At 42.8% G+C, this 25,904-nt stretch overlaps 1 protein-coding gene across 1 annotated transcript; it reads left to right on the top strand.

Annotated features, from left to right (window-relative positions):
• Positions 1 to 24,677: 24,677 nt before the first annotated feature.
• On the top strand, positions 24,678 to 25,640 carry LOC117887517 (olfactory receptor 6N1-like). Its single transcript, XM_034790166.1, has one exon. The coding sequence runs from the start codon at positions 24,678 to 24,680 to the stop codon at positions 25,638 to 25,640; it is 963 nt and encodes a 320-aa protein (XP_034646057.1).
• Positions 25,641 to 25,904: the final 264 nt, after the last annotated feature.

Here is a 25,904-nt window from a genome sequence, read left to right on the forward strand (position 1 = left end):
GTGGGCTAAAACCCACTTCATCGGATGCATGCATTGGAAAAATAGTAGGAAGATATATATACACAAAGAACATAAAAAAATGGGTGTTGCCATACCAACTGTAATGAGAGTAATTAATTAAGGTGAGCTATTAGGTGAGTTAATGCTATCATTGAGATGTATGGTGTTTAAATTTAATTTCCAATATTTTAAAGGTAAAATAAAATAAAATTTGGTGAGTTAAATAAAACTTACTGTGATGGAGTTTGTAGATGACCCCTGATTTATAATGTGTTTCCTCCTGCAACTTCAATGTTCTTCTGATCAATAAGGGAAATGGATTGTTCTGCATTATAACTGGCCCTCTATCTATTGATCTAGCACTCTGTTGCTGTCTTCAGATGAGTTGTGTATAGCTAACTGTGGTCTTCACTAGCAGCAAAAGGGGGTAGCTTTTGGAAAGATCTATCCATAGTCATTATTTAAGGGTTTGGGGGGACTCATTCCCTGGAGCCCTGCACAACTCAAAAGCAGAGGACCAGAGGCAAAACTTAACTTTTTTGTGCTGTGTGTGTGGTCTAAAATTTCACCAAACTAATGTGAAAACAGAGATACAGGGCAGAATGGCTAGTGCTCAATGGCTGAGTTCATGACTGGGAGCCAGGGACTCCTGATTTCTAGCTCTGGCCATGTGGAAATGATGCATGTGGTTCCTATCCATTGACACTGTGTTCTTATTTTTCTATCCAGACATTCTACATATCAATTTTTTTCAGAATTTTTGTTTTCATTTTGGCTTGGAATAAAAACAAATTTTGAAATGTCGGAATTTCCCAAGGAATGTAAATTCCATGTTGCAACCAGATCTAATCTCCACCTTGTAGCCTTTAAATTAATTTGGGGTGCAAAATGAATTGTCACTAATAACAGTTTCATTCTTTGGTGGCTACTTAGAGATTAATAAGGAAGATGATTGGTGAGACACACAGAGATTGAGTTTTATTAATAACATGATCGACATAAGCAAACTCACAGAACTAGAAAAACAAGATGAGAATAACAGCTGAATCCACATCATCTATACTCATGAATCTATGGAGCTGTGGGTTCTTGTTTCTCAGACTTGTAAATGTTTGGTTTCACTGCTGGTGGAACAATGGAAAAGAACACAGAAATGAACACAACAGATCATGATTCAGAGACAACACTGAACTTGGGTATCATGTGATATAACAAAGCTAAGGAACATAGAAATAATGACCACATGTGGTGGGCAGATGGCAAAGGGTTTATACTGGCTTACATAGAAGGAACTCTGAACAGTAAACGTAGATATAGCCTGAGAGTGCAACATGAGGAATTATTTTTGCTTGGTGAAAAATACCCTCCCTATCAATTTTCTCAGCACATTTTTAGCTCCTTGTTTCTGTTGACCTGATTTTTAGAGGACTGATTTATTATAGGCTCGCCAATGATCTGACCAGAAGATAATCAGATTCTTGTCCTAAAATCAGGCTACAGAATTAAATATAGAGAGTTCAGTACTTTGTAAGGACCCTGGGGGTGTGTTTCAAGAACACTCAAGCTGAGGACAAAGCAAAGCTTTAAAGATTTTTATTAAAATAAAGGAAAAAGTTACCAAAGCTCCAAACCACAGAACCAAAAAGAAATAATACAATTCTAGGGAACCCTGTGGTAACATTCCTTACAAGGCTATTTAGGCTAGTGCACTTATACTCTTCCTTGGGGACTTGATGATGGGAGACAAAGGACCAGACTTGTCTCTGGCAAAGCAAATGAGTCCGATGATCCAGGTTCCTCAATGCCGAGATGGTGGTGGTCAGGGTCAGGTGTTGAATAGCTAAGTTATACTTAAAAGCTAAGCTAACAGCTAAAATTAAAAGAACAAAAGGAACTAAAGGAACTAAAAAGCTCTCTCCACATGGTGGTTTGCCTTTTTATAGGGTCTTGGCACTATCCTAAATATTCATGTCAGTGCCCAGCCTTCCATCCCCATATCTTATTTCCTCACGCACATAATCTTAGGGTACACTTACTCTATAGACTAGCATATTCATACATATTGAAAGAATATCCATGCATATTAAAACCAATTATCTCATTCTCAAAACCTGTTACCTTTGGCCTGAACCATTATTTCCACGTTCTTGTGGTGTCTCTTGCGGTTACCCAGTATGTCCCAGAATTTTGGTAAACACATTCAGTTCCCCAAAGTTTAAAAGGGTAACCGGTAGGCCATTTATCTATGCCAAAGGTTACAAAAACTCATGCTAACTTGCTATAGCTAATCATATAGGATACAGGCCTGTAGGTTCCTTGCCTTACAGCCCAATATAATGAATAAATGTCTACTGAAATTATTCAATACAAAAATAAAAACCAAAATAATATAATCAAACCAATAAAGAAAAACAGGATATATAATATAGCAAGCTAGCCNAAGCCTTGGAATGGTTATATGTTCAGCTTGGAAAGACTGTTGGCTCTGGTTAGGCCTTGGATTTACTATAGGCCCTAGTTAGACCTTGGAGTGGCTGTAGGCTGTAGTTAGACTTTGGGATGTCTATAGGCCCTGATTAGGCCTTGAAATGGCTGTAGACCTTGGTTAGGCTTTAGAAAGCTTGTAGGCCTTAGTTAGAGTTTGGAATGGAAGCAGGCCTAAGTTGGGTCTTGGAATGGGTGCAGGCATTGCTCACCTCTTTGATTGGCTATAGTTATACCTTGGGATATACTTTCATAACATCTCACACAAAGAGACACACAAACAGCCTCAAGGAACAGGAATGCCTCTGTAAGGATCAAAATCTAGTCCCATTTAAGGAGTCCCTTCCCACCAATGTTTCTAAAGGGCAACTGGGCCTTTCTTTCTTTATAAACACTGGGAATAATAAAGCAGAAAGAAGATGAATATTCCTGGCTGGAATATCTAAACTGGGTCAAGAGGAGGGTTATGATCTAGGGTTCTGGCTCTATCCCACTTNAATCAAACCAATAAAGAAAAACAGGATATATAATATAGCAAGCTAGCCCTATGGGTACATTTCTCACTACCCTTAGGCGAGTTCTACATTAGAAACTTTTGTGGGTATAGTAATGTCAGTTAGGGGTGCTAAAGCCCTAGACACATTTGCCAGTATAGGTTATTTCATTAGTAAAATATGGTAATGGCTTTATTATTCAAGCTTCAATATTGCATGAAGCAACTTGCTGCTCACAACACTCAGCCCTGGGATATGCAAGGCTACATTGAAGGGATAATGTCCTGTGAGTGTGTGAGCCCATTCTCTCAGAGATGGGGTTTGAGAATGAAAATGTGCCCAAGACTGTGATGGGAAATTAGCACTACCTGAAAAAGGTAATTTAATGCATCTCTGCCATCCTTCTGGCTGCAGAAAGTTAGAGGAAGCCTTGCCTGGATTTGTTGTCACTGCACATGCTGCTGCATTGACATTGGTTTCATGATGCATTTTTTTATCAAGACTAACCGGAGTCCCCCCCCAGGGGACCTTTTCTCTCCTTATTTCTCAGGCTATAAACCACCAGATTCCACAGTGGTGGAAAAACAGAGTAAAACACAGCAGCCAGCAGGTCCTGATACAGTGAGGACATTGACTTTGGTCTCATGTAGGTGAACATTGTGGTGCTCAAATAATGAAAAAAACAAACAATCAGGTGAGGCAGTTAGGTGGAAGCGGCTTTGTGCTTGCCTTGTGCAGAAGGGATTCTTAGAATGGTGGTTGAAACAACGAAAAGTAAACCAAAAAATAAAACACAGACAACAATCAAAATTTCATTAGCTGATGTATCGTAGCAAGAGCTCTTTAGTAGCTGTGGGATATCGCAGAAGAACTGCCCAATAACTTTGGAATGGCAGAACGATAACCTAAAGGTGTTACCAGTTTGCAGCACCGAGTAGAGGACACCACTGATACCATCTGGGTGCACACAGCCTTGTTCTTGATCACTCTGTAATGTAGGGGACAGCAGATAGCAATATAGCGATTATACGCCATGACCCCGAGAAAAATCACCTCTGCAAAAGCTAAGGTGGGAACCAAAAATACTCGAGTGACAACCAGAGAAAGATCAATCTGGTGTTGGTTAAGGAATTGGCCACAGATTTAGGGACAATAACAGATGTAGCAGACATCTAGGAAGGACAAGTTTCCAAGGAAGAAGTACATGGGGGTGTGAAGTTGGCAGTTGAGGGCTACGACCAGGATGATGAGACGATTCCCTACCAGAGCTTCCAGTAAATTACTAGAAACACCACAAAGTGTAGAATCTGCACCTCCCAAATGTCAGAGAATCCCAGGAGAAGAAACTCGGTCAGGGTGGTTTGGTTGAACATTTCTTGCCTTGGATACACTTTGTGGAGAGAGGGACATGGAAAGAAAGAAAGAAAGAAAGAAAGAAAGGAGAGAAACTGTTTATATGTATTATGTAGCAGAAAAGATACAGGGGACTGAAGAACTACAAATGGACTCTCCATTTTTTTTGCTTTGCTATGTGGATGTACATTTCTTATTTTAGTTAAGAGGAGATTTATTTTGAAAGATGACAATTTAGCAAATATATATTTTTATTCAACAGGCTGCCTGTTGTGTATATTCCAAATCATATCTGCTGGCTCTACTGACCAAAATGAGTTATATTATTTATTTTCCTGTTAACCCTGTAGAAGCAAAACAGCTATAGGAGAATAGCATGTACAGTATTCTGGCTCACTGATCAGCTTTAGCAAGAGCATTCTTAGCTAAGTTTCAAAAACAGACACAGTTTTGCCCTCACTTACACCTGAGGTATAACATTGTCTTAAATTCCACACATACTGACACCTGTACAACCCAGCTGCCTTCAAATTCCTCCCTCAGTGACACACATGCTAATCATTTATTTCACAGTCTACCCCATACAACTCTATTGTCTTTATTTTCTGCCCTCAGTGACAGCAGTTGAGATTTTCAAAGTGGCCAAAGGGGTTTTGAAATCCATTTTCACGATTTTATTAATAATTGATCATCCAAATCTATTAGGTAACTTTGAAAATCTCAGTCTAAATTTTTACAGACGAGGATACACAGATATTCTTCATTGACACATTTCTCTAAAGACATTTTATTCCACAGCAAGGACTTAGTAATTTGTCTCTTCAGAATTTCAATCAAAGATTCAGAAGCGTAAAGGATGGAAAAATCTATTGAGCCATCTAGCCCATCTTCCTGGGTTCTGTATAAGATTGCTATCTCTGGGACATTTTCTTGTATCATGTTCAGTGTTGTTTGTGAAATACGAAGCAATAGGACTTCCAATATTTGTTTCGTGTGTTTTAGCTCATTATTGCTTAAGTCCAATTCCTCTGGTACCACCCAATGCAGAGAAATTAATGGTCTTCTGAGCAACCTGATGTCAGAAATATTTTGGAAACATGGACTGAGTTCAGAGAAGAGCAATAAAAATGAATTTGAAGACTGGATTTGTTGATTTAGGATGAAAGTTGAGAAGGCTGTAGATCAAATATACAATAAAAATAATGATTTTGAAGGAATGCATTCACATATCTTGTCTTAAATTCAGGTGGCTGCTAAAAGGTGTACATTAAATTTTATTTGTTCAATTTTGGTCATAATTTCAGTATTGCTAGCATAAGCATAAGTGTGTACATTTATTTTGTTGGTCATTTCTGGTGGTGTTAATGATTCACATTCTTTCAATAATAATGCTGGAAAAATGTAATTTATACATTTTGTATAAGAGTGACATTAATTACTCCAGATAATTAGCCTTAATAACGAGTTAAGAGGAAAGTGTACCTTGGATCTTCCTGCAAATAAAACCCTCGGATTATTCCCTGTGAAGGGGTCACTGCATTGTACCCTAGTATACCCACCCACATACACACTCACACATGCACGCATGGCTCTGACCATTCAGTAAATTGCAAGTTACCCCAGCATGTCTGCCACTGTGGGGTTAGCATGAATAGGAAGGAAGGATATTCCCCTGGTCCCCTTTGAGGCTACTACCCTTCCTTCTCCCCTCTCTTGTTGTAAGATCTGTGCCAAGACCTATGAGTATCTCACAGTGCTGCCCCTGCCCTTGTCTGTCCTGTACTGTGACTCCAAGGGACTTGGAGGTACTCACTGAAGACCACCATCCATGCTGTCCACCCATCCATTTAACACCAGCCTCTGGGGCAATGTGTCCCACTGCCTGCTGAGGGTGAATGTTGGCATCTGAGTCTCTGTGCGGTGAGGAGACATCATCCCCAATATCCAGGCAGTTGATTTTGTCAGGTTCCTCCCTGTGGGTCACCAGCTGGTGGAAGCAGATGGCCATCCTCTGGAGGCTGCTCAGAAGAGCTAGTGTAACCCGGAGGTCAGTGTATGTTAGGGGTCCCTCTCTGTGCCCGGTCCACAGAGGATCTGAGTCTGTTATAGCCCTGACTAGGGAGCTTTGGCTCAGGTGGTAGCTCTAGCAACTCATGTAGCACTGGAAGTCCCCATTTTAGCCCTTGATCTGTTTGCCAAAGTGTCGGCCATCACACCAGCATAAAAGGGGCCGTTACTGTGGGGCAGGTGCACAGCTGAATGGGAGGGCGTAGATGGTGGGCATCCATGAGGGAGAATGAAGTGTCCCCAGGCCCCTCCTGAGACACAACATGTGGGAGAGACTGCAATGGAAGACATAACATCTGGAATACAGTGCAGCAGAGAAGGGGGAACATGCAAGGTGGGATGAATGTCCCTCCCCAATGTCCAGCCAGCCACAAGGTGAGGGGCCTTCTTGGGTGGGGAGAACACCTCAGTGAACACCTATCACAAGCAAGGAATAAGCTGTTATGACAGTTGTCATCGTGGTTGATAGACCAGAGACTGAAATGGGGACTTCGAGAGATAAAAATAGAAGCTTGAACTCAAGGCCTGGGGCACCTGAGATCAGGAGCTAAGGCTCTTGAGCTGTGACTCTTACATACTCATATCCTCTGTGGATTGGACACTGTGTTACTGGGAACATCCTCTGTGTTACTGGGAGCCTGTAACACACACTCACAAATCGATTACACTCTCACACCTCTGCTTGGCCCATGGCACATCATCAGCCTCTATGAAAGCCCTCAAATCCCCTGTAGAGGTCTTCCCAGGACCACACCTGAAGTGAGACCTCTCCACACCACTGCATTTATATCATCATTTGTGAGTGTGGTAGTGATACCTTGGTGGTGTTTTTGCAGTCATGGGGGGGGGGGAGAGAGGGAGATAATCAATAACAGGTCCTAAAAGCAGGTATTGTAGACGGAATGCCCCCTCAGCAATGTGTCGCTGTAGTGTTAGAACTTAGGATGGAACATTTTCTTTGGTGAAGGTTATTTTTAAAAAGTGAGAGATTTCCCTGGAGTTTGAGAAATTGGTGATTTTTGAGCAGTTATTCAGTGTGGATCAACGTCTCATTCCTCAAAACTCCTGTGGAAATTCAAGAGCAATGGAAATATTACATTCTAGAGTTAGGGACAGATTATTAAAGATATTTAGACACCTACTGGGATTTTAAAAAGCAAATGGTGCCTAACACTTATTGATTCCAATGGGAGCTGGGCACCTAAATGTCTCCCTTATTAGAATGAAATAAAAATTACCATGATAGTATCCAGATGTCAAAGGCACAGTTATCTAAGACCCTTTCACCCGTCACATTAAGACTTAACTGATATAAGCAAACCGGCACCTGTTGCTCTCTGCATATGAGCTGCATATAGCTGACTTTGGCCTCTACTCTCAGTAAAGGGTTGTTGGTGCTGGGGAAGGAGATTTATCCAGGTCTTTTCTCCCAGGGACTTAGGGGACATGCTCTCTAGAGCCCTGTACAAAGCAGGGCCGCAAGCAGAGGCCCCAGAGCAAAATATAACTTCTCTGTCCCATGTGTTTCTACAGTTTATCAAAACAAAATGAGAGCAAAGACAAAGAAAAAGGCCTAGAGAATTGAACTCAGCGCTTGCATCCAAAGCATCCTGAGTTATAATCCCAGCCATAGGTAAAATACATATGCGTTAGCTATCTATTGACGGTGTCCCAAGTATTCTCTGCTTTTTAACATAGGGATATTTGGATAACATATATGGTTGGTGATATGCAATAAGCCAGACTAGATGAACAGATGATTCCCTTCTGGCCTTAAACTCTATGAAACTGTTAAACAACATGTGTATCCTGTAATCTGAATTCAGTCCTGCTCATTGCTTAGGCCTTTCAGTGGTTGCAAGGCTTGGTTAGTCCTTAGAAAGGCTTCAGGCTTTGGTTAGGCCTTGGTCAGGGATTTAAATGTCTTCAGGCCGTGATTAGCCTGTATCATGGCGACATCTTTTTGTTAGGCCTTAGAATAGCTGCAGCCTTGGTTAGGTATCAGCATGGCTGCAGTACCTGGTTATGTTTTAGTATGGATGCAGCCCTTATTTAGACCTTGGGGTGGGTGCAGGTGTTTCGTTAGGCTTTGGAATGGAGACAGAACTTGACTAAGCCTTGGAATGGTTATATGTTCAGCTTGGAAAGACTGTTGGCTCTGGTTAGGCCTTGGATTTACTATAGGCCCTAGTTAGACCTTGGAGTGGCTGTAGGCTGTAGTTAGACTTTGGGATGTCTATAGGCCCTGATTAGGCCTTGAAATGGCTGTAGACCTTGGTTAGGCTTTAGAAAGCTTGTAGGCCTTAGTTAGAGTTTGGAATGGAAGCAGGCCTAAGTTGGGTCTTGGAATGGGTGCAGGCATTGCTCACCTCTTTGATTGGCTATAGTTATACCTTGGGATATACTTTCATAACATCTCACACAAAGAGACACACAAACAGCCTCAAGGAACAGGAATGCCTCTGTAAGGATCAAAATCTAGTCCCATTTAAGGAGTCCCTTCCCACCAATGTTTCTAAAGGGCAACTGGGCCTTTCTTTCTTTATAAACACTGGGAATAATAAAGCAGAAAGAAGATGAATATTCCTGGCTGGAATATCTAAACTGGGTCAAGAGGAGGGTTATGATCTAGGGTTCTGGCTCTATCCCACTTCTAGAAAACCCACCCCTGTCATGTTTGCCTTGGGGCGGGGGAGGGGGGAGGCAATTGGTGCGTTCTCCAGAGAATCCAATGGCTTAATGGGAACTGAATTCTCTCTCCTGCTTGGAGAGGTCTTTCCAAGTCAGGGCTGGTCCTTGCTCTCTGCTGAGTGTCTCAAAGGAACCAAGTAACTCAGATGGGTTGGTTGGTATATGTGCTGTGGTTTCTCATTCAGGACCTTGAGAAATGTCCCTGTAACAGGGTCAGTTGCCTCCTGAGCACCTCCTCATGGCCTAGGGTCACACTATAGGCAGCCTGCCTCAATTTCCCCTCTTCAGGGACCTTAACACAGATTCCACACACTTTTTTTTGGTCCATTTGTAACCCACATGCCTAATAGGGAGATTTTTTTTAAGGGATCTATATGGGGGCAGGGGGCAAGAATGAGTTGCGTCTAGCTCATTGTTGCTTGGCAGATGCACAATTAGCACTCCACACTCAGATGTTTCTGGAATTGGGTGTGGTAGTTTTGAGTAGGCTCAATCCCTGTTGCTGGACTCGGGCTCCATGAAGGCGAGTAGTGATGGTAGCTGTTTTGCAAAAGGCCACATGCCCTGTGTGAGTTGGGAGAAGCTGAGCCCAGGAGCAGTAAGCAGGCTGGTTTCCCAAACTCTGAAGCATTTTGCAGCAGGTTAGTGATATTGTTAACTGTCCAGCAGGGAAGCCCCATCAGTGTTAATTACAGGAAAGGAAAACTAATTTCTTTTATTTTAATACTTTGAATGTTGTTTGACTTTAGACAAACTGTTTTAGTTAAATTGTCTCAACTAGTAGGATTCACCAACTTTTATTTTATTTAAATGTAATATTGGGGAAAGTCATTTATTTTGCTCTTCTCAGTTTTGTATTTTTTCTGTAACAGTTTTTTTTTTTTAATCTACATACTTAAGTGAGTGGTTGGTTAATTGGTTAGTTGATTAGCTACCAGGGAGGAAGAGTCTGCATGGATTCCAACTGAAGATTTCTACAAACAAGTAGAGGGAAGATGTTGCTTTTGACTCAGACTATATATATTTAGTGATCAAAGTATCTAACCGAGATTAAGGTGAACTCAGACAAATTTTTAGAAACTCTGAGTTTCTTCTCACTGTGTTTCTGGGGGGACTGACCTGTTTAGATTTAATTTGTTTTCTTTATGTTTATGTATAATTGAGAATAACGTATGTGGCTTATAACTTAGCCAAGTTATTAATTATATTTCTTTATTATAAGATTTTAGAAAATTGGTACTTAAGAATTAAGTTAATTCCTTTGTTCTTTTGGACTTGATTGTGGGGAAGTTGACTCTGCGTAATCCTTGATGAAAATCCTCAATGACTGAATTTTGGGTCACGAGGTGCTTTTCTATGGGAGTTGGGGGTTTTTAGGCACTGGAGAAGGGCAGTGAAGTAAACTCTAGTCCACTCAAAGGTTATACATTCACAGCCCCCTTTTTGGTGTCTGGGTTCATTCATAGAAAATCTCAAAATAAAACTCAAAGTCCCCAATTAAAGTCCAACAAATAAACATTTCTTTTTCTACTCCTAAGCCTTTCTGCCTTGAGAGTTCTGTGCTCTCTGTGAGTTCTGTGCTTGCTCAGGGTCTCCCCTGCCTTAGTAGGCTACCCCCAACCCTTCCTAGCTAGAGTCTTAATTCCCAAACCTAGAACTTTGCTTACTCCTAATAGCCTCTACTCTTCCTGAGCACCACTGCAGTTTCCAGCTACTCTTTACAGGGTTGTAAAAGGGTATCCACCCTCACACAATGCCTGAGCAGATTAAAAAGGGCCAATTAATGTCTGACAAGCTGCACCTGAATGAGAGTCAGGGCTGATAAGGTCTAATGGACAACAAAGCCCCCCTGGGCAGAGACAGGTTGAGTTTGTATAAAAGCAGGAGGTAGTGTGCAAAAGGAGAGTCTGTAGGGAAGATCTCTGTAGTCATTTCCTAGAAAGGAGTGGAGTTGGCTAGGCACAAGGAGATGTTTTAGGTATTGAGTAAGCCCTGGGATCCTGTCTTGGACTATCAGCTTTGGTAAGAAGCTGAGAGGGGTGAAGTAGCCACAGGCATGAAAAAAGCATTAGAGGCTAGAGAAGAGAAGCAGGAAAGAGCCCAGGTGAAACACCAATAGGGTGAGAACTTGAGCAGACCATGGTTGCTGAGCATAGGGTCCCTGGGTTAGAACCTGGAGTAATGGGCAGGCATGGGTCTCTCTACCTGTCTCTAGGAAAGTGACATAAACTGCATAGTGGATTGGAAGATTGCCAGAGATAGTTTGTTTAGAGGGACTTTGTTACCCCCAGAAGGGGAAGATTATAGTTATGTGGCTGGAGGACTGAGTCATAAAGAATGAGCAATTGAGTCCAGAGAGAAACAGATTACTGGGCAAGCAACCAAAGGAGGGGGCATTATACTAGATGAGGCACAAGGAGGTGCCCCAGTGGTGACTAGTAAACCCCATGACAAGGGGATTGTATGATCCTTCTTAGTGCTGGCTCCTTCTGTAATAAATGTGGGCTTAATCTCAGGCTTTCAACAGCTCAGTACACAGGAGTCAAAAATAACAGTTTTGGGGCACTACTTACTTGGACTGGTTGCAGAAGTTCACTATAGATGAAGGGGCCTATCTCATTCCCTGTGCCCCGAGCCAGCCATTCCCTGTCAACACTGAGCTCTCTGTAATGTTTATGGGGAAATGTAGTGTAAAATGAGACCTCATTTGCTTCCTAGTGGCCAGAGCAGGGTTAATAGCAAGAACTATTGTGCTTTCTCAGGATAACTGGGGCACAAACTGTGCCCCAATGTTCAGTTTCTGCTCAGTGCACAGGGATCATCCCATCATCTCAGGAATGCAGGTATCTATAGCTACTAAACCAAACAGACCATGTGGAGTTTCCCTGAGGAGGTACTTATGGGGAGCACAGTGCTCTGGTTGTCCCAGTGGGCACTGGAGTGGATTCAGGAGGAAATAACTCAACAGAAAGGGCTGGACTCATCCCTGGTGCAAATCCATTTACTTCTGTGGAGCTACATAAGGAATAGATTTGGCCCCTGTGATAGCATACACCCCTGTATTGACACCCTACACACTACTGTAATAATCTTTGTACAAAATATGCCTGGAAAGTTATCATTTAGAAACTAACAACTTGCTGGTCAATATTATGGTCAAACTCCTATAATGTAGTTGCATGCAAAGTTATGAACATAAGATGAAATCATGATTTGAAGTGTGTTTACCAGACAAGTCTGGCAAGTGAGTAAAGCTGTTTCTCGACGACAAATGACAAGTTGACATCTGGCCAGGTGTCATCAAAGCTGATGGGCCATCACCTGTCAAGTGGCCATTCTTTGGCAAGGGAAGGGGGCAAGAACAAACAGAGCTGCATCTTGGCAAACACCTTAGCAAACCTCCCACCACCACCACCAGACTCTATCTCCTTGCTTTCAGCTGGAAAGAACGTTATCTAGGGGTCACTCTCAGGAAGATGCATTTCAAAGGGTAACTGAACTATAAAAGTGAGGGGCAAAAACATAAAATTATCTCTCCCTATCCATTCTTCTTCTTGAACCTAAGAAGAGAAAAGACTCCAGCTCTTTCCCTCTGGAAGGGATCCTGACCTGAAGATTGGTCAGTAATGCTGTTGGAAGCACATGGTGAGAATTTTACCTTGATCCAAACCTAGTTTGTAAAGGTTTTTGTACTAGGAAGCATTTTGTCTTTATTTTTCTTGTAACATTTTCTGACTCTAATACCTTAATACTTGTACTCACATAAAATTTATCCCTTTGTAGCTGAACTTTGTTTTGTTCGCTAATCAAAATTAATGCCTGTGTTGTGAACTGTGTGGGTAACCCCCATTAAAGTGGAAAGTTGTTGTATATTGTTCCCTTATCTGGACAACAGACCTTTGCTATCTGAACTGCCCAGGAGAGGGCTGGACCATGCTGTTCCAGAATACACACTTTGGGGGGGGGGAATCCAGGACTGGGCACATATTGGGGTCACCCTTCATGTGATAACCAAGGCTGGTGGAAACCAGTGTGTGACTGGAGTGTGCTGGCAAGCTGCAGCTATACACAGATATGCAGGGTGTGACTTGCTTGCTGGTGGCTGTTTTGTGAGCGGCCCAGGTTTGAGTGACAGCAGCAAGGCATTGTAAGGCACCCACAGTTGCAGGGAAGGTGTATCACAGCCCCTCACTCATCTGGATTTCATCCCAAAATATCATAGCCCCCATGGGCCTCTGGAGAAAAATGTAAGTGACTATGCCATGTCCCAGCAAATCATAGGTGACATGATGTGCTTCCAAATGTAAAAACATAAACCTGATTAATATTGCTCCAATGTAAAATGATATCACTGATTTGTCACTACTCCAAATTTTGACCTATATTTTTACGGCACTGGGATTCTTACTAGGATCTCCGTATCCGCACTAACACCACTAACCCCTTCACTCTACCCCATCCTAGTCTGCAATGTTGCAGTGTGTTCCAGCCGTTCCTTAGAGGGTGCCCTTTTGCTTGTAGTTAAGGGAATCCATTCTTCAAGTCATGTTCAAGGACTCGCCATCTTGGTGTAAATGATTGCAAATAACAGACAACTTTAGAAATTCCAAAAGGAATTTCATACAGACCACTCAAAACCCGGTGACTAAGCCAGGGGATCTTATGAAAGTTTAAGCCAATGTGCTAATAAGTGATTGGAGATTTTAGGTAGCCAAGTTGAGACCCTTTAAAGGGTCTTGATTCACAGGACCTGTCCTTAAAATCAGGCTCATTTAAAGGTGTCTTATGTTTGGGGGGTGCCCAACTTGAGGCTCTCCAAATCACTAATCGCTTTCAAAATCTTATGCTAAGCCTCATTTTCCCTGTGTTCATATTAGTTAGGATGCAGCTTCTTCCCAAGGTAATGTCTGTTGGGTCAGAGTGGAGCCCCTAACCCTCTAGTGAAAGACCCTGTGTGAATTGCAATCACTTGGACTCGGCTTATTCATCAGCAGACAGGATAGCATGAGCATGTGTGTCATGAGTTCTAACTTCAATTCCTGCTTCTCCTGCAGACTCCGTGGATGAGCTCAGGACCGTTCCTTCTCTGAGTACTTCACTCTCTCTGTTATCCTGTTACAAGCACTAGTGAGTGGGGAAATCTTTCCTTTTCAGACACTTACTAGCTGAGCATTGCATAGAGCAATCACTTCCCCCTCCCCCTCCCCCTCCCTGCTTTCTCCTCCCTTTGAAGTCAAAGGTGGTTAGGCTATTTCTCATCTTTCATGAACTGAAATTGTTTCCCAGGGCCTTTTTTTCTTTTTCCTCTTGCCCTCAGCTGCCACAGGGTGGAATTTCACGGTTCCTCCACTCTTAGACCAGGACCTAAGCAGCTGGTACATGGGGTAGTGTTCTTATCATCCTGCGGGTCCAACTAGGTTTCAGGCACCTGCATTTCCTCCCTCCAGGGACCTGTGGCCAATGAAATTGACTAGCAGACACCTTTAAAAATAATTTCTTTAGTTTTCAAATCAACAAAAGCCTACACTCGTATCATCAAAGCTCATGCTTCAGGATGTCAGCTGGTTATCTGCAGGGGGGGGCAACAAGTATTCTTTCCCCAATGCACAACTGGTCACAGATTCTGGGGGGATTTTTTGACCACCTCTGAAACATGCAAACAGCTGGAGATGGTAACCCAGATGGGGTGGGCCAGTGATCTGAGGTGGTACAGACGTATTTTCCCCTCGAAAGTTTCAATTTTGATGAAAGGTGCTGGCTTGACAGCCCTGGTGGATGAATATTCTCTCAGCATCCACACATCAGACGTAACATGGGCTGTGGTAGCTCCATCAGATGGCCCTGCCAGTGACTCCCAGACCCCTTTATGGATATCCCCCTTCTAGCACCAAAAGAAGAATTTACTCTATTCCAGGGCATTCTGTCCTGCACCATGTGTTGTTGAGACTCTACAAAAAGGACCAGTAAAGGCCAGCCAGTATGGCTAATTGCCCATCAATTTTATTTCTGTGAGGATACCTTCCTGAGCTCCCATCAGAATTGAATTTCCTTAGCTCACTTCACATCATGCACATGGAACTGCTCTCATACGGAAATAACTTAGGGACAGATTTTTAAAGATCTTTAGGTATTGAGTGGGATTTTCAAAAGCATCTGTTTAAATTAATGTGAATTAGGTGCCTAGATGCTGTTGAAAATCCCACTCAGTGCCTAAATACCTGTTGTTGTTGTTGTTTTGTTTTTAAATCTGGACTTTAGTGCTTAGTTATTCCATGGTAACTGACTGGAGCCATCTGGGTTACTCCATACAAGTTGTATCTCTCTTTCTCTCTTCTTAGAGAAATAAGGTGGGTGAGGCAATATCTTTCATTGGACCTGCTTCTCTTGGCAAAAGGCTAGCTTTTGAGCTTATACAGAGATTTTCTTCCTGTCAAACCCTGACATATGTTCACGGCACTGGGAAATTTGAAAAATGCACCATATCCTCCTAGGAAAAATGACACCTAAAGAAATACTGGAAGTCCTGAAATGTACTCATGGAAATAATTGGCATTAATACATGCTGCAGGATCAAGTGTTTGGATAGAAATGAATCATATCTTGAATGCCAAGAAGAAATACAATTCCAAGCTAGAGACCTCACAGCAGAGGAAAGGTCCAAACTAGTCCCGATGGTCAAATTCCTGGACTGTATTTTCTCTAAAGGCAACCTCAGTCATGGACTCCCTGTGCTCCACATTGTAGCGATCCCATAGCTTTCCATAGAATCATGGAACGTTAGGGTTGGAAGAGACCTCAGGAGATCATCTAGTCCAATCCTTGGCTCAAAGCAGGACAAACATCAATTAAATCATCCCAGCCAGGGCTTTTTCAAGCCAGGCCTTAAAAACCTCTAAGGATGGAGATTCCCACCACCTCCCTAGGTAACCCATTCCAGTGCTTCACCACCCTCCTAGTGAAATACTGTTTCCTAATATCCAATGCAGACCTCCCCCACTGCAACTTGAGACCATTGTTTCTTGTTCTGTCATCTGCCAGCACTGAGAACAGCCAAGCTCCATCCTCTTTGGAACCCCCCTTCAGGTAGTTGAAGGCTGCTATCAAATCCCCCCTCTCTTCTCTTCTGCAGATGAAATAACCCTAGTTCCCTCAACCTCTCCTCGTAAGTCATGTGCCCAAGCCCCCTAATCATTTCCATTGCCTTCCACTGGGCTCTCTCCAGTTTATCCACATCCCTTCTGTAGTGGGGGGGACCAACACTGGACACAATACTCCAGGTGTGGCCTCACCAGTGTTGATGAGAGGGGAATAATCACTTCCTTCGATCTGCTGGCAATGCTCCTACTAATACAGCCCAATATGCCATTTGCCTTCTTGGCAACAAGGGCACACTGCTGACACACCTCCAGCTTCTTGTCCACTGTAATCCCCAGGTCTTTTCTGCAGAACAACTTCTTAGCCAGTTGGTCACCAGCCTGTAGCGGTGCATGTGATTATTCCTTCCTAAGTGCAGGACTCTGCACTTGTCCTTGTTGAACCCTATCAGATTTCTTTTGGGCCAATCCTCCAATTTCTTTAGGTCACTCTGGACCCTATCCCTACCCTCCAGCATATCTACCTCTCCCCACAGTTTAGTGTCATCTGCAAACTTGGTGAGGGTGCAATTAATCCCGTAATCCGCATCATTAATAAATATGTTGAACAAAACCAGCCCCAGGACCGACCCCAGGGGCACTCCGCTTGATACCGGCTGCCAACTACACATCGAGCCATTGATTGCTACCCGGTTAGCCTGACAATCTAGCCAGCTTTCTATCCACCTTATAGTCCATTCATCCAATCCATACTTTTTTAACTTGCTGACAAGAATACTGTGGAGACCATATCAAAAGCTTTGCTAAAGTCAAGATATATCACACCCAGTGCTTTCCCCCTATCCACAGAGTATTTATCTCATCATAGAAGGCAATCAGGTTGGTTAGGCATGACTTGCCCTTGGTGAATCCAGTTTGACTTTTCCTGATCACCTTCCTTTTCTCCAACTGCTTCAAAATGGATTCGTTGAGGATCTGCTCCATGATTTTGCCGGGGACTGAAGTGAGGCTGACTGGTCTGTAGTTCCCTGGGTTCTCTTTCTTACCTTTTTAAATTATGGGCACTATATTTGCCTTTTTCCATTCATCTGGGACCTCCCCCGATCACCACGAGTTTTCAAAGATAATGGCCAATGGCTCTGCAATCACATCAGCCAACTCCCTCAGCACCCTTGGATGCATTAGATCTGGACCCACAGACTTGTGCATGTCCAGCTTTTCTAAATAGTCCTTAACTTGTTCTTTCACCACTGAAAGCTGCTCACCTCCTCCCCATACTGTGTTGCCCAGTGCAGCAGTCTGGGAGCTGACCTTGTCTGTGAAGACCGAGGCAAAAAAGCATTGAGTACTTCAGCTTTTTCCACATCATCTGTCACTATGTGGCCTCCCCCATTCACTAAGGGTCCCACATTTTCCACGACCACCTTCTTGTTGCTAACATACCTGTAGAAACCCTTTTTGTTACACTTCACATCCCTTGTTAGCTGGAACTCTAATTGTGCCTTGGCCTTCCTGATTACACCGCTGCATGCTCTTGCAATATATTTATACTCCTCCCTAGTCATCTGCCCAAATTTCCACTTCTTGTAAGTTTCCTTTTTTGAATTTAAGGTCAACAAAGATTTCACTGTTAAGCCAAGCTGGTCACCTGCCATATTTGCTATTCTTTCTGAACTCCAGGATGGTTTGTTCCTGTGCCCTCAATAAGGCTTCTTTAAAATTCAGCCAGCTCTCCTGGACTCCTTTCCCCCCATGTTAGCCACCGAGGGGATCCTGCCCATCAGTTCCCTAAGGGAGTCTAAGTCTGCTTTTCTGAAGTCCAGGGTCTGTGTTTTGTTACTCTCCTTTCTTTCTTTTGTCAGGATCCTGAACTCAACCATCTCATGGTCACTGCTGCCTAGGTTGCCATCCACTTTTCTACTTCCCCTACCAATTCTTCCCTATTTGTAAGCAGCAGGTCAAGAGGAGCATGACCCCTGGTGGGTTCCTCCAGCACTTGTACCAGGATGTTTTCCCCAACACAATAGAAAAACCTCTTGGATTGTCTGTGTGTTGCTGTGTTTCTCTCCCAGCAGTGATTCAAGTCCCCCATTGGAACCAGGGCCTGTGATCTGGAAACTTCAGTTAGTTGTCTGAAGAAAGCCTCGTCTTTCTAATCTGGTGGTCTATAGCACACACCCACCACGATATCGCTCTTGTTGCTCTTGCCTCTAAACTTAACCCAAAGACTCTCAACAGGCTTTTCTCCAGTTTCAGATGGGAGTTCTGAGCAATTATACCACTCTCTTACATACAATGCAACTCCTCCACCTTTCCTCCCGTACCTGTTCTTCCTGAACAGTTTATACCCTTCCATGAAGTGCTTCAGTCATGTGAACTGTCCCACCAAGTTTGTTATTCCAATCACATCATATTTCCCTGATTGTTCCAGGACTTAAATTCTTCCTGTTTGTTTCCAAGGTTTCTTGCATTCGTGTACATGCACCTAAGGTATCTAGCCAATTGCCCTACTTTCTCAGTATGAATCAGAAGGCTTCCTGTCTTTTGCCCTCCTCCTTGTGTTTCCTCCCAGTATGGGAAAGCTGCAGCCCAATGGCCAATGGACAGCAGCCGAAGTGGAAGGCCAAGAAAGGACACATTATGTTGCCAAATGACCAACAGAGGGAAGTGAAAAGGGAGGTGAGGCTGTATAATGTTGTATAAGTGGAGAGGAAAGAACATTGAAGAGAAAAGGACCTCTATGCTATGTAATGAACGGTGGATAGTAGCTGATGTTACGGATTCAGAAATGGGCTGTTATACTAAATAATGTCCACCAGGTGACATGAGAGTCAAAAACAGGAAAGAGGCAGCTATAGTAAGAAGAATCCATTAGAGGAGAGCAGAGTAACAGGCTGTCATGCTGGGAAATTGACATTATATGGCAACAGAGTAGAGAAAACAAAATGCGGGGGTGGGGGGGGGAGAGGGGGGTGAAATACTGAATAGTGACCAAAAGATTTCAGTAGCCAATAAAAAAAATGGGAAAGTTATACTGTAAAATGGCCACGAGGTGGCAGCATAGAACCATTGGGTTAGAAGTGACTGCAAGGATGCTCTAGTCTACCCCCCCTGCCAAGATGCAGTATTTGTTGAGTCTCAGCCATCCAAGACTTATATATTTGAAGACCACTATCATGTATTTGAAGAACACTACCATGTCCCCCCTTAATCTCCTCTTTTCCAAATTAAACATACCCAGTTCCTTCAGCCTTTGCTCATGTGGCTTGCCTTCCATCCCTTTGATCATCATTGTTACTCGCCTTTGGATCCTTTCCAGTTCTCTACATCCTTTCTATACATTGGTGACCAAAATTGGACACAGTCTCCAGCTGAGGCCTAACCAGAGCTGAGCAGAGTGGTACTATCACCTCCCAAGACTTGCATGTTATGCCTCGGTTTATGAAACCTAAAATTGCATTTCCTTTTTTTCCAACAGCATCACATTGCTGACTCCTGTTGAGCTTGTGATGGACCACAACTCCCAGATACTTCTCAGCAGTGCTGCTGCCAAGCCAGTTATCCCCCAGTCTGTATTTGTGCATTTAGTTTTTCTTCCCTAAGTGAAAGCATGTTGTAAGGGTGATATAATGTACTTACACCATCAAAATATGCTGCCATCTAGTGGGCATTTCTGAAAATAGATTCCCATATAACAGACCATCACCTTGGATAGGCATCTCCCAAAAATGTAAGCTGGTGTTTGATCATGATCTCAAATATTTTACACATAGATTCATTAGACTAAAAAAAAAGTTGCAATTATAGAAGTCATGCTGTACAAGTCCCATTGGTCATTGTTAGCAACAAAGCTTTGGAGACACAAAATGAACCAAGTGGGAGAAACGCTGAAGTGGGACCATATTAAAAAGCGTGAAGACTAAATACAAATATGAGGCAGCATTTACACTTTGGAAAATGAGCTTCTCCTTCAAATGCACCTGCTCAACCCTTCAGGTAACTTCAGGTCTCTTCAATGGAGAAAATCCAGTTTCTGCAGAAAGAGGAGAGACACAGGAACCTCAGCTGAGTAACCTAAGTCCTGGTAGCCAAGCCCTGAGAAATAAGAGCTCATCGCTTCAAGCTTGGGATGTCCTGTGGTTACAGGTGAGCACCAGCTTCTTGACTGTATTTCTATATCACCAGGGCCGGCTCTGGCTTTTTTGCCGCCCCAGGCAAACATTACAAACATTGAATCTGTCTCCCTTTGTAAATATTCTCACACTTCTTATCAAACTTTCTGTACTGGACTAAGAAGTGTGAGAATATTTACAAAGGGAGATAGATTCAATGTTTGTAATGGCTCAGGCATTCCCAGTCTCTATTCAAGCCCATGTAAATATTCTCACACTTCTTATCAAACTGTCTGTACTGGGCTAGCTTGATTATCACTTCAAAAGTTTTTTTTTCTCTTACTTAATTGGCCTCTCAGAGTTGGTAAGACAACTCCCACCTGTTTATGCTCTCTGTATGTGTGTGTATATATATCTCCTCAATATTTATTCCACTCTATATGCATCCGAAGAAGTGGGCTGTAGTCCAAGAAAGCTTATGCTCTAATAAATTTGTTAGTCTCTAAGGTGCCACAAGTACTCCTGTTCTTTATACTAAATAATGTCAAGTATCAGAGGGGTACCCGTGTTAGTCTGAATCTGTAAAAAGCAGGACCCTCTGTTGCTTTATACTAAATAATGTACACCAGGTGACAGAGTCAAAAATGGGAAAGAGGAAGCTATAGCAAGAAGAATCCACTAGAGGAGAGCAGAGTAAAAGGCTGACATGCTGGGAAATCAACATTAGATGGCAGCAGCTTAGAAGAAATGAAAGGGGGATAGGGTGTCAGAAATACTGACTAGTGATCAATAGATTTCAGTACCAAATGAAATAATGGGGAAGTTATACTGTAAAATGGCCACTAGATAGCAGCATAGAACCACAGGGTTAGAAGGGACTGCAAGGGTCATTTAGTCTACCCCCCTGCCAAGATGCAGGATTTGTTGAGTCCCAGCCATCAAATACTGATGGCTGTCCAGCCTCCTTTTGAAAACTTCCAGTGAAGGAGATTCCATGACTTTCCTAAGTGGACTGTTCCATTGTCCTACTGTTCTTACATTTTGGAAGTTTTTCTTGAGATTTAATCTAAACCTGCTATGCTGCAGTTTGAACCCATTGCCTCCTGTCCTGCCCACTGTGGCAAAAGTGAACAACTTTTCTCAACCTTTTTTATGGCAGCTTTTCAAGTATTTGAAAACTGCTGTCATGTCCCCCCTTAATCTCCTCTTTTCCAAACTAAACATACCAAGTTCCTCCAGTCTTTGCTCATATGGCTTGCATTCCATCCCTTTGATCATCTTTGTTGCTCACCTTTGGATCCTTTCCAGTTTCCAGGTAAGAAATGAGGAAAGATGCAGTTATTTTGTGTAGGGCCACTAGAGGGCAGAGGAATGGGAGAGGTGCAGCCCAATGGACAGCAGCCAAAGTGGAAGGGGAAGAAAGCAGAAATTATGTTTCCAAATCACCAACAGAGGGAAGTGGAAAGGGAGGTGAAGCTGTATAATGATGCATAAGTGGTGAGGAAAGAGTATTGAAGAGAAAAGGAACTCTACACTATGTAATGAACTGTGGATAGTAGCAGATATTATTGAGTGAGTTATAGTTGAAAATGGGAAAGAGGCAGCTATTGGACGAAAAATCCACTAGAGGAGAGCAGAGTAACAGGCTGCAATGCTGGGAAATTGACATTAGATGGCAGCAGAGTAGAGGAAATGAAGGGGGGGGGCGGTCAGAAATTCTGACTAGTGACATACATTTCTGCAGACAATAAAATAATTGGCCACTAGATGGCAGCATAGAACCTTTGGGTAAGAAGGGACCACAGGGGTCATCTAGTCTACCCCCCTGCCAAGATAGAGGATTTGTTGAGTCTCAGCCATCCAAGACTGATGGCTGTCCAGCTTCCTTTTGAAAACTTCCAGTGAAGGAGATTCCACGAGTTCCTTATGAGTTTTTTCCCCATTGTCCTACTGTTTTTAAAGTTAGGAAGTTGTTCCTGAGATTTAATCTAAATTTGCTATGATGCACTTTGAACCCATTGCCTCTTGTCCTGTCCACTGTGGCAAGAGAGAACAACTTTTCTCCATTTTTTTTATGGCAGCCTTTCAAGTATTTGAAGACCACTATCATCTCCTCCCCTTAATATCCTCTTTTTCCAAACTAAACACACCCAGTTCCTTCAGCCTTTGCTCATATGGCTGCATTCCATCCCTTTGATCATCTTTGTCACTCGCCTTTGGATCCTTTGTAGTTTCTCTGCATATTTTCTATACATTGTTGACCAAAATTGGACACAGTCTCCAGCTGAGGCCTAACCAGAGCCCAGCAGAGGGATACTATCACCTCCCGAGACTTGCATGCCATGCCTCTATTAATGAAACCTAAAATTACATTTGCTTTTTTTGAAACAACATCACATTGCTGACTCATGTTGAGGTTGTGATCCACCACAATTCCCAGATCCTTTTCAGCAGTGCTGCTGCCAAGCCAGTTATCCCCCATTCTGTATTTGTGCATTTAGTTTTTCTTCCCTAAGTGAAAGCATGTTGTAAGGGTGATATAATGTACTTACACCACCTCTTTAATAATATTGAAAATATGCTACCATCTAGTGGGCATTTCTGAAAATAGCTGCCCATATAACATGCCATCACCTTGGATAAGCATCTCCCAAAAATGTAAGCTGATGTTTGTTCATGATCTCAAATATTTTACACATATGTTCATTAGCCTTAAAAAAAGTTGCAATTATAGAAGTCATGCTGTACAGGTTCCATTGGGCATTGTTAGCTATAAAGCTTTGGAGACACAAAATGAACCAAGTGGGAGAGAGGTTGAAATGGGACCATATTAAAAAGCGTGAAGACCAAATAAAAATATGACGCAGCATTTACACTTTGTAAATTGAAGGAGAAGCTCATTATCCAAAGGTAGATTAAACGCACCTGCTCATCCCTTCAGGTAACTGCAGGTCCCTTCAATGAGAAAATCCACTTTCTGCAGAAAGAGGAGAGACAAGAACCTCAGCTAATGAACCTACGTCCTGGCAGCCAAGCCCTGAGAAATAAGAGCTCATGGCTTCAAGCTTGGGCTGTGCTCTGGTTACAGGTGAGCACCATCATCCTGACTGTATTTCTATACTGCCACCAAACAGGGGCATAAATGTGCTTTGTGAATATTCGATGGACAAGGTGGTGAGGTAATATCTTATATTGCACTAACTCCTGTTGGTAGAGGAGAGAAGCTTTTGAGCTACACAGAGCTCTTCTTCAGGTGAATATTAGCAATTTTAGCCTCACCTTCCCACAGCAGTGCCAATCAGCGTTCATAGCACCATTTCACAGAGATGGAGCTTGAGATCCATGTCTTGTCACGGTTCCTCAGTTGGGGATTTGCCCCGCTGACACAAATGAAGATACCTTGATTTACATCAGCTGAGAATCTGGCTCACCATGTGCCCAATGGGGTGCTCGTAGTCTTACCAGCCCAGATGACACATGCCAGATTGTTTCTAGACTCTGAGTTCAGGAACAGCATCTCCCCCCAACACACACCCCTCCGCAGTGCCTTCCTTGTTCTTATATTATCATCCCACAATCAGTATGGAGTGGGGAGGGTCACTCTCCAGCTTGGGTTGCACATCAGCCTGGTTTTGTCCCTTCCTAAGATCCAACCTCCAAAGAGCTGTATTTTATTACTGCTACATAGTGAACATCAGGAAACAGAAAAGGCATTGCCAGTCCCTCACCACATCACCATCACCACCACAGGAACTAAGGGAGAATTTACTCCATTTCATAATTTATGGCATAAACTGACCTCTTGTGAGGGAGGCATGAATTATTCCTTTTCTTACAGGGAAGTTGCTGAATATACCAGGAAACTTTGTTAGATTAATTTCCATTAATTCTAACAGATGATCAATGCCTAAGGAAAATAGATTGTACTGGAAATCTCAGTTCAACATTTTAGTTGATGTATTTATTGATTTTGACTCCTAAGTCATGGCACGATTCTGGCAATTGCCAGAAGTGAAATACTGCATTTAAGCATCATTGTTAAGCTTCAGTATGTCACTAGATGGGATACAATAGTAGATAAGGAAAGAGTCTGATCTGTCGTATCAGTACTCAGCTACCAGAGAAATGGACTGTTATATTAGACATTGCTCTGATGTGGCAGAGGGTGGACTACATAGATACAAAGATCTGTTCTCGAATTGAGACTACATGCACATGGACTGAAGTCAACATTTAGCCTTAAAATTTCAGTTGGTAACCAGGAGAGAGAGGGATAGTTTTTGAATATTTATGGAATTAATTCAAGACACTTGATTACCTTTCAGCTCTATGTTCTTCTAATTCAATTGCACAGTTTCCTTTATTGTTCCTAGACTCAACTCATGGCAGACAGAAACTGGAGAAACCAAACGGCTGTCACAGAATTTATCCTCCTGGGATTCGGGGAACTCCCTGACCTGCAAATTCTTCTCTTCCTGATGTTCCTAGTGATCTACATGGCAACCGTGGCTGGAAACATGCTCATCATTGCACTAGTTGTGGCTGATAAGCACCTTCACACCCCCATGTACTTCTTCCTGGGCAACTTGTCCTGCTTGGAGACCTGCTACACCTCCACCCTTCTGCCCAGGATGCTAGCCAGTGTCCTGACTGGGGACAAAACCATCTCATTCAGTGGCTGCTTCTCACAACTGTATTTCTTTTCTGCTCTGGTAGGTACAGAATGCTATCTCCTAGCAGCGATGTCTTATGATCGGTATTTAGCGATATGTAAACCCCTGCACTATTCAACTCTTATGAATAACAGGTTTTGCCTCCAGTTCGCTGCTGGGTCATGGTTAAATGGTTGTTTGGCTACTATAATCTCGGTCTTATTCCTATCACAGTTAACATTCTGTGGCCCGAATGAAATTGACCATTTCTATTGTGATCCCATCCCAGTGATGGAACTCTCCTGCAGTGACACACACCTGAGCATATTGGTGGATTTCATACTAGCCTGTGTATTCACCCTGCCTCCATTCCTACTAACCCTGACGTCCTACGTGTTTATCCTTGCTAGCATCCTGAGAATCTCTTCCACGACCGGGAGACAAAAGGCCTTTTCCACCTGCTCCTCTCACCTCACTGTTGTGACAATTTTCTATGGCACCATAATGATTTTCTACATGCTGCTGAAACGTGATACTCTCAGAGATCTGAAGAAAGTGCTCTCTCTTTGCTTCACGGTCCTAACTCCACTGGTAAACCCCCTCATCTACAGCCTGAGAAATAGAGAGGTCAAGGAAGCCTTGAGCAAAGCAGTCAGTAAATGTGGCTTTCACAAAAACATGCAGAGACTCTGAGATAATAAAATAGCCTGAGATTTTGAAAGCTGCCTGTGTGATTGAAGCAATGAGCCTGTGATGCACTGTACCTCAAAGTAGCCCCCTGAAACCGCCATATTCACCTTTTCTTTTGGTTGTGATATTTCATAAAAAAACATGCCTTGTAAGGTATCATATGAAAGGTCATGATCTGCTGAAACTCATTCTTCTGTCAAAATATGTATATCATCATTGTATGTGTCATTATCAGATTTTGTTATATGGATGTTATTGAAATATATT

Source organism: Trachemys scripta, chromosome 14 (assembly GCF_013100865.1).
Source record: "Trachemys scripta elegans isolate TJP31775 chromosome 14, CAS_Tse_1.0, whole genome shotgun sequence".
Classification (NCBI taxonomy): domain Eukaryota; kingdom Metazoa; phylum Chordata; order Testudines; family Emydidae; genus Trachemys; species Trachemys scripta.

Bases quoted from the DNA above. Each gene is read 5' to 3' on its own strand.
- LOC117887517 (XM_034790166.1), top strand. From the start codon at position 24,678: ATGGCAGACAGAAACTGGAGAAACCAAACGGCTGTCACAGAATTTATC.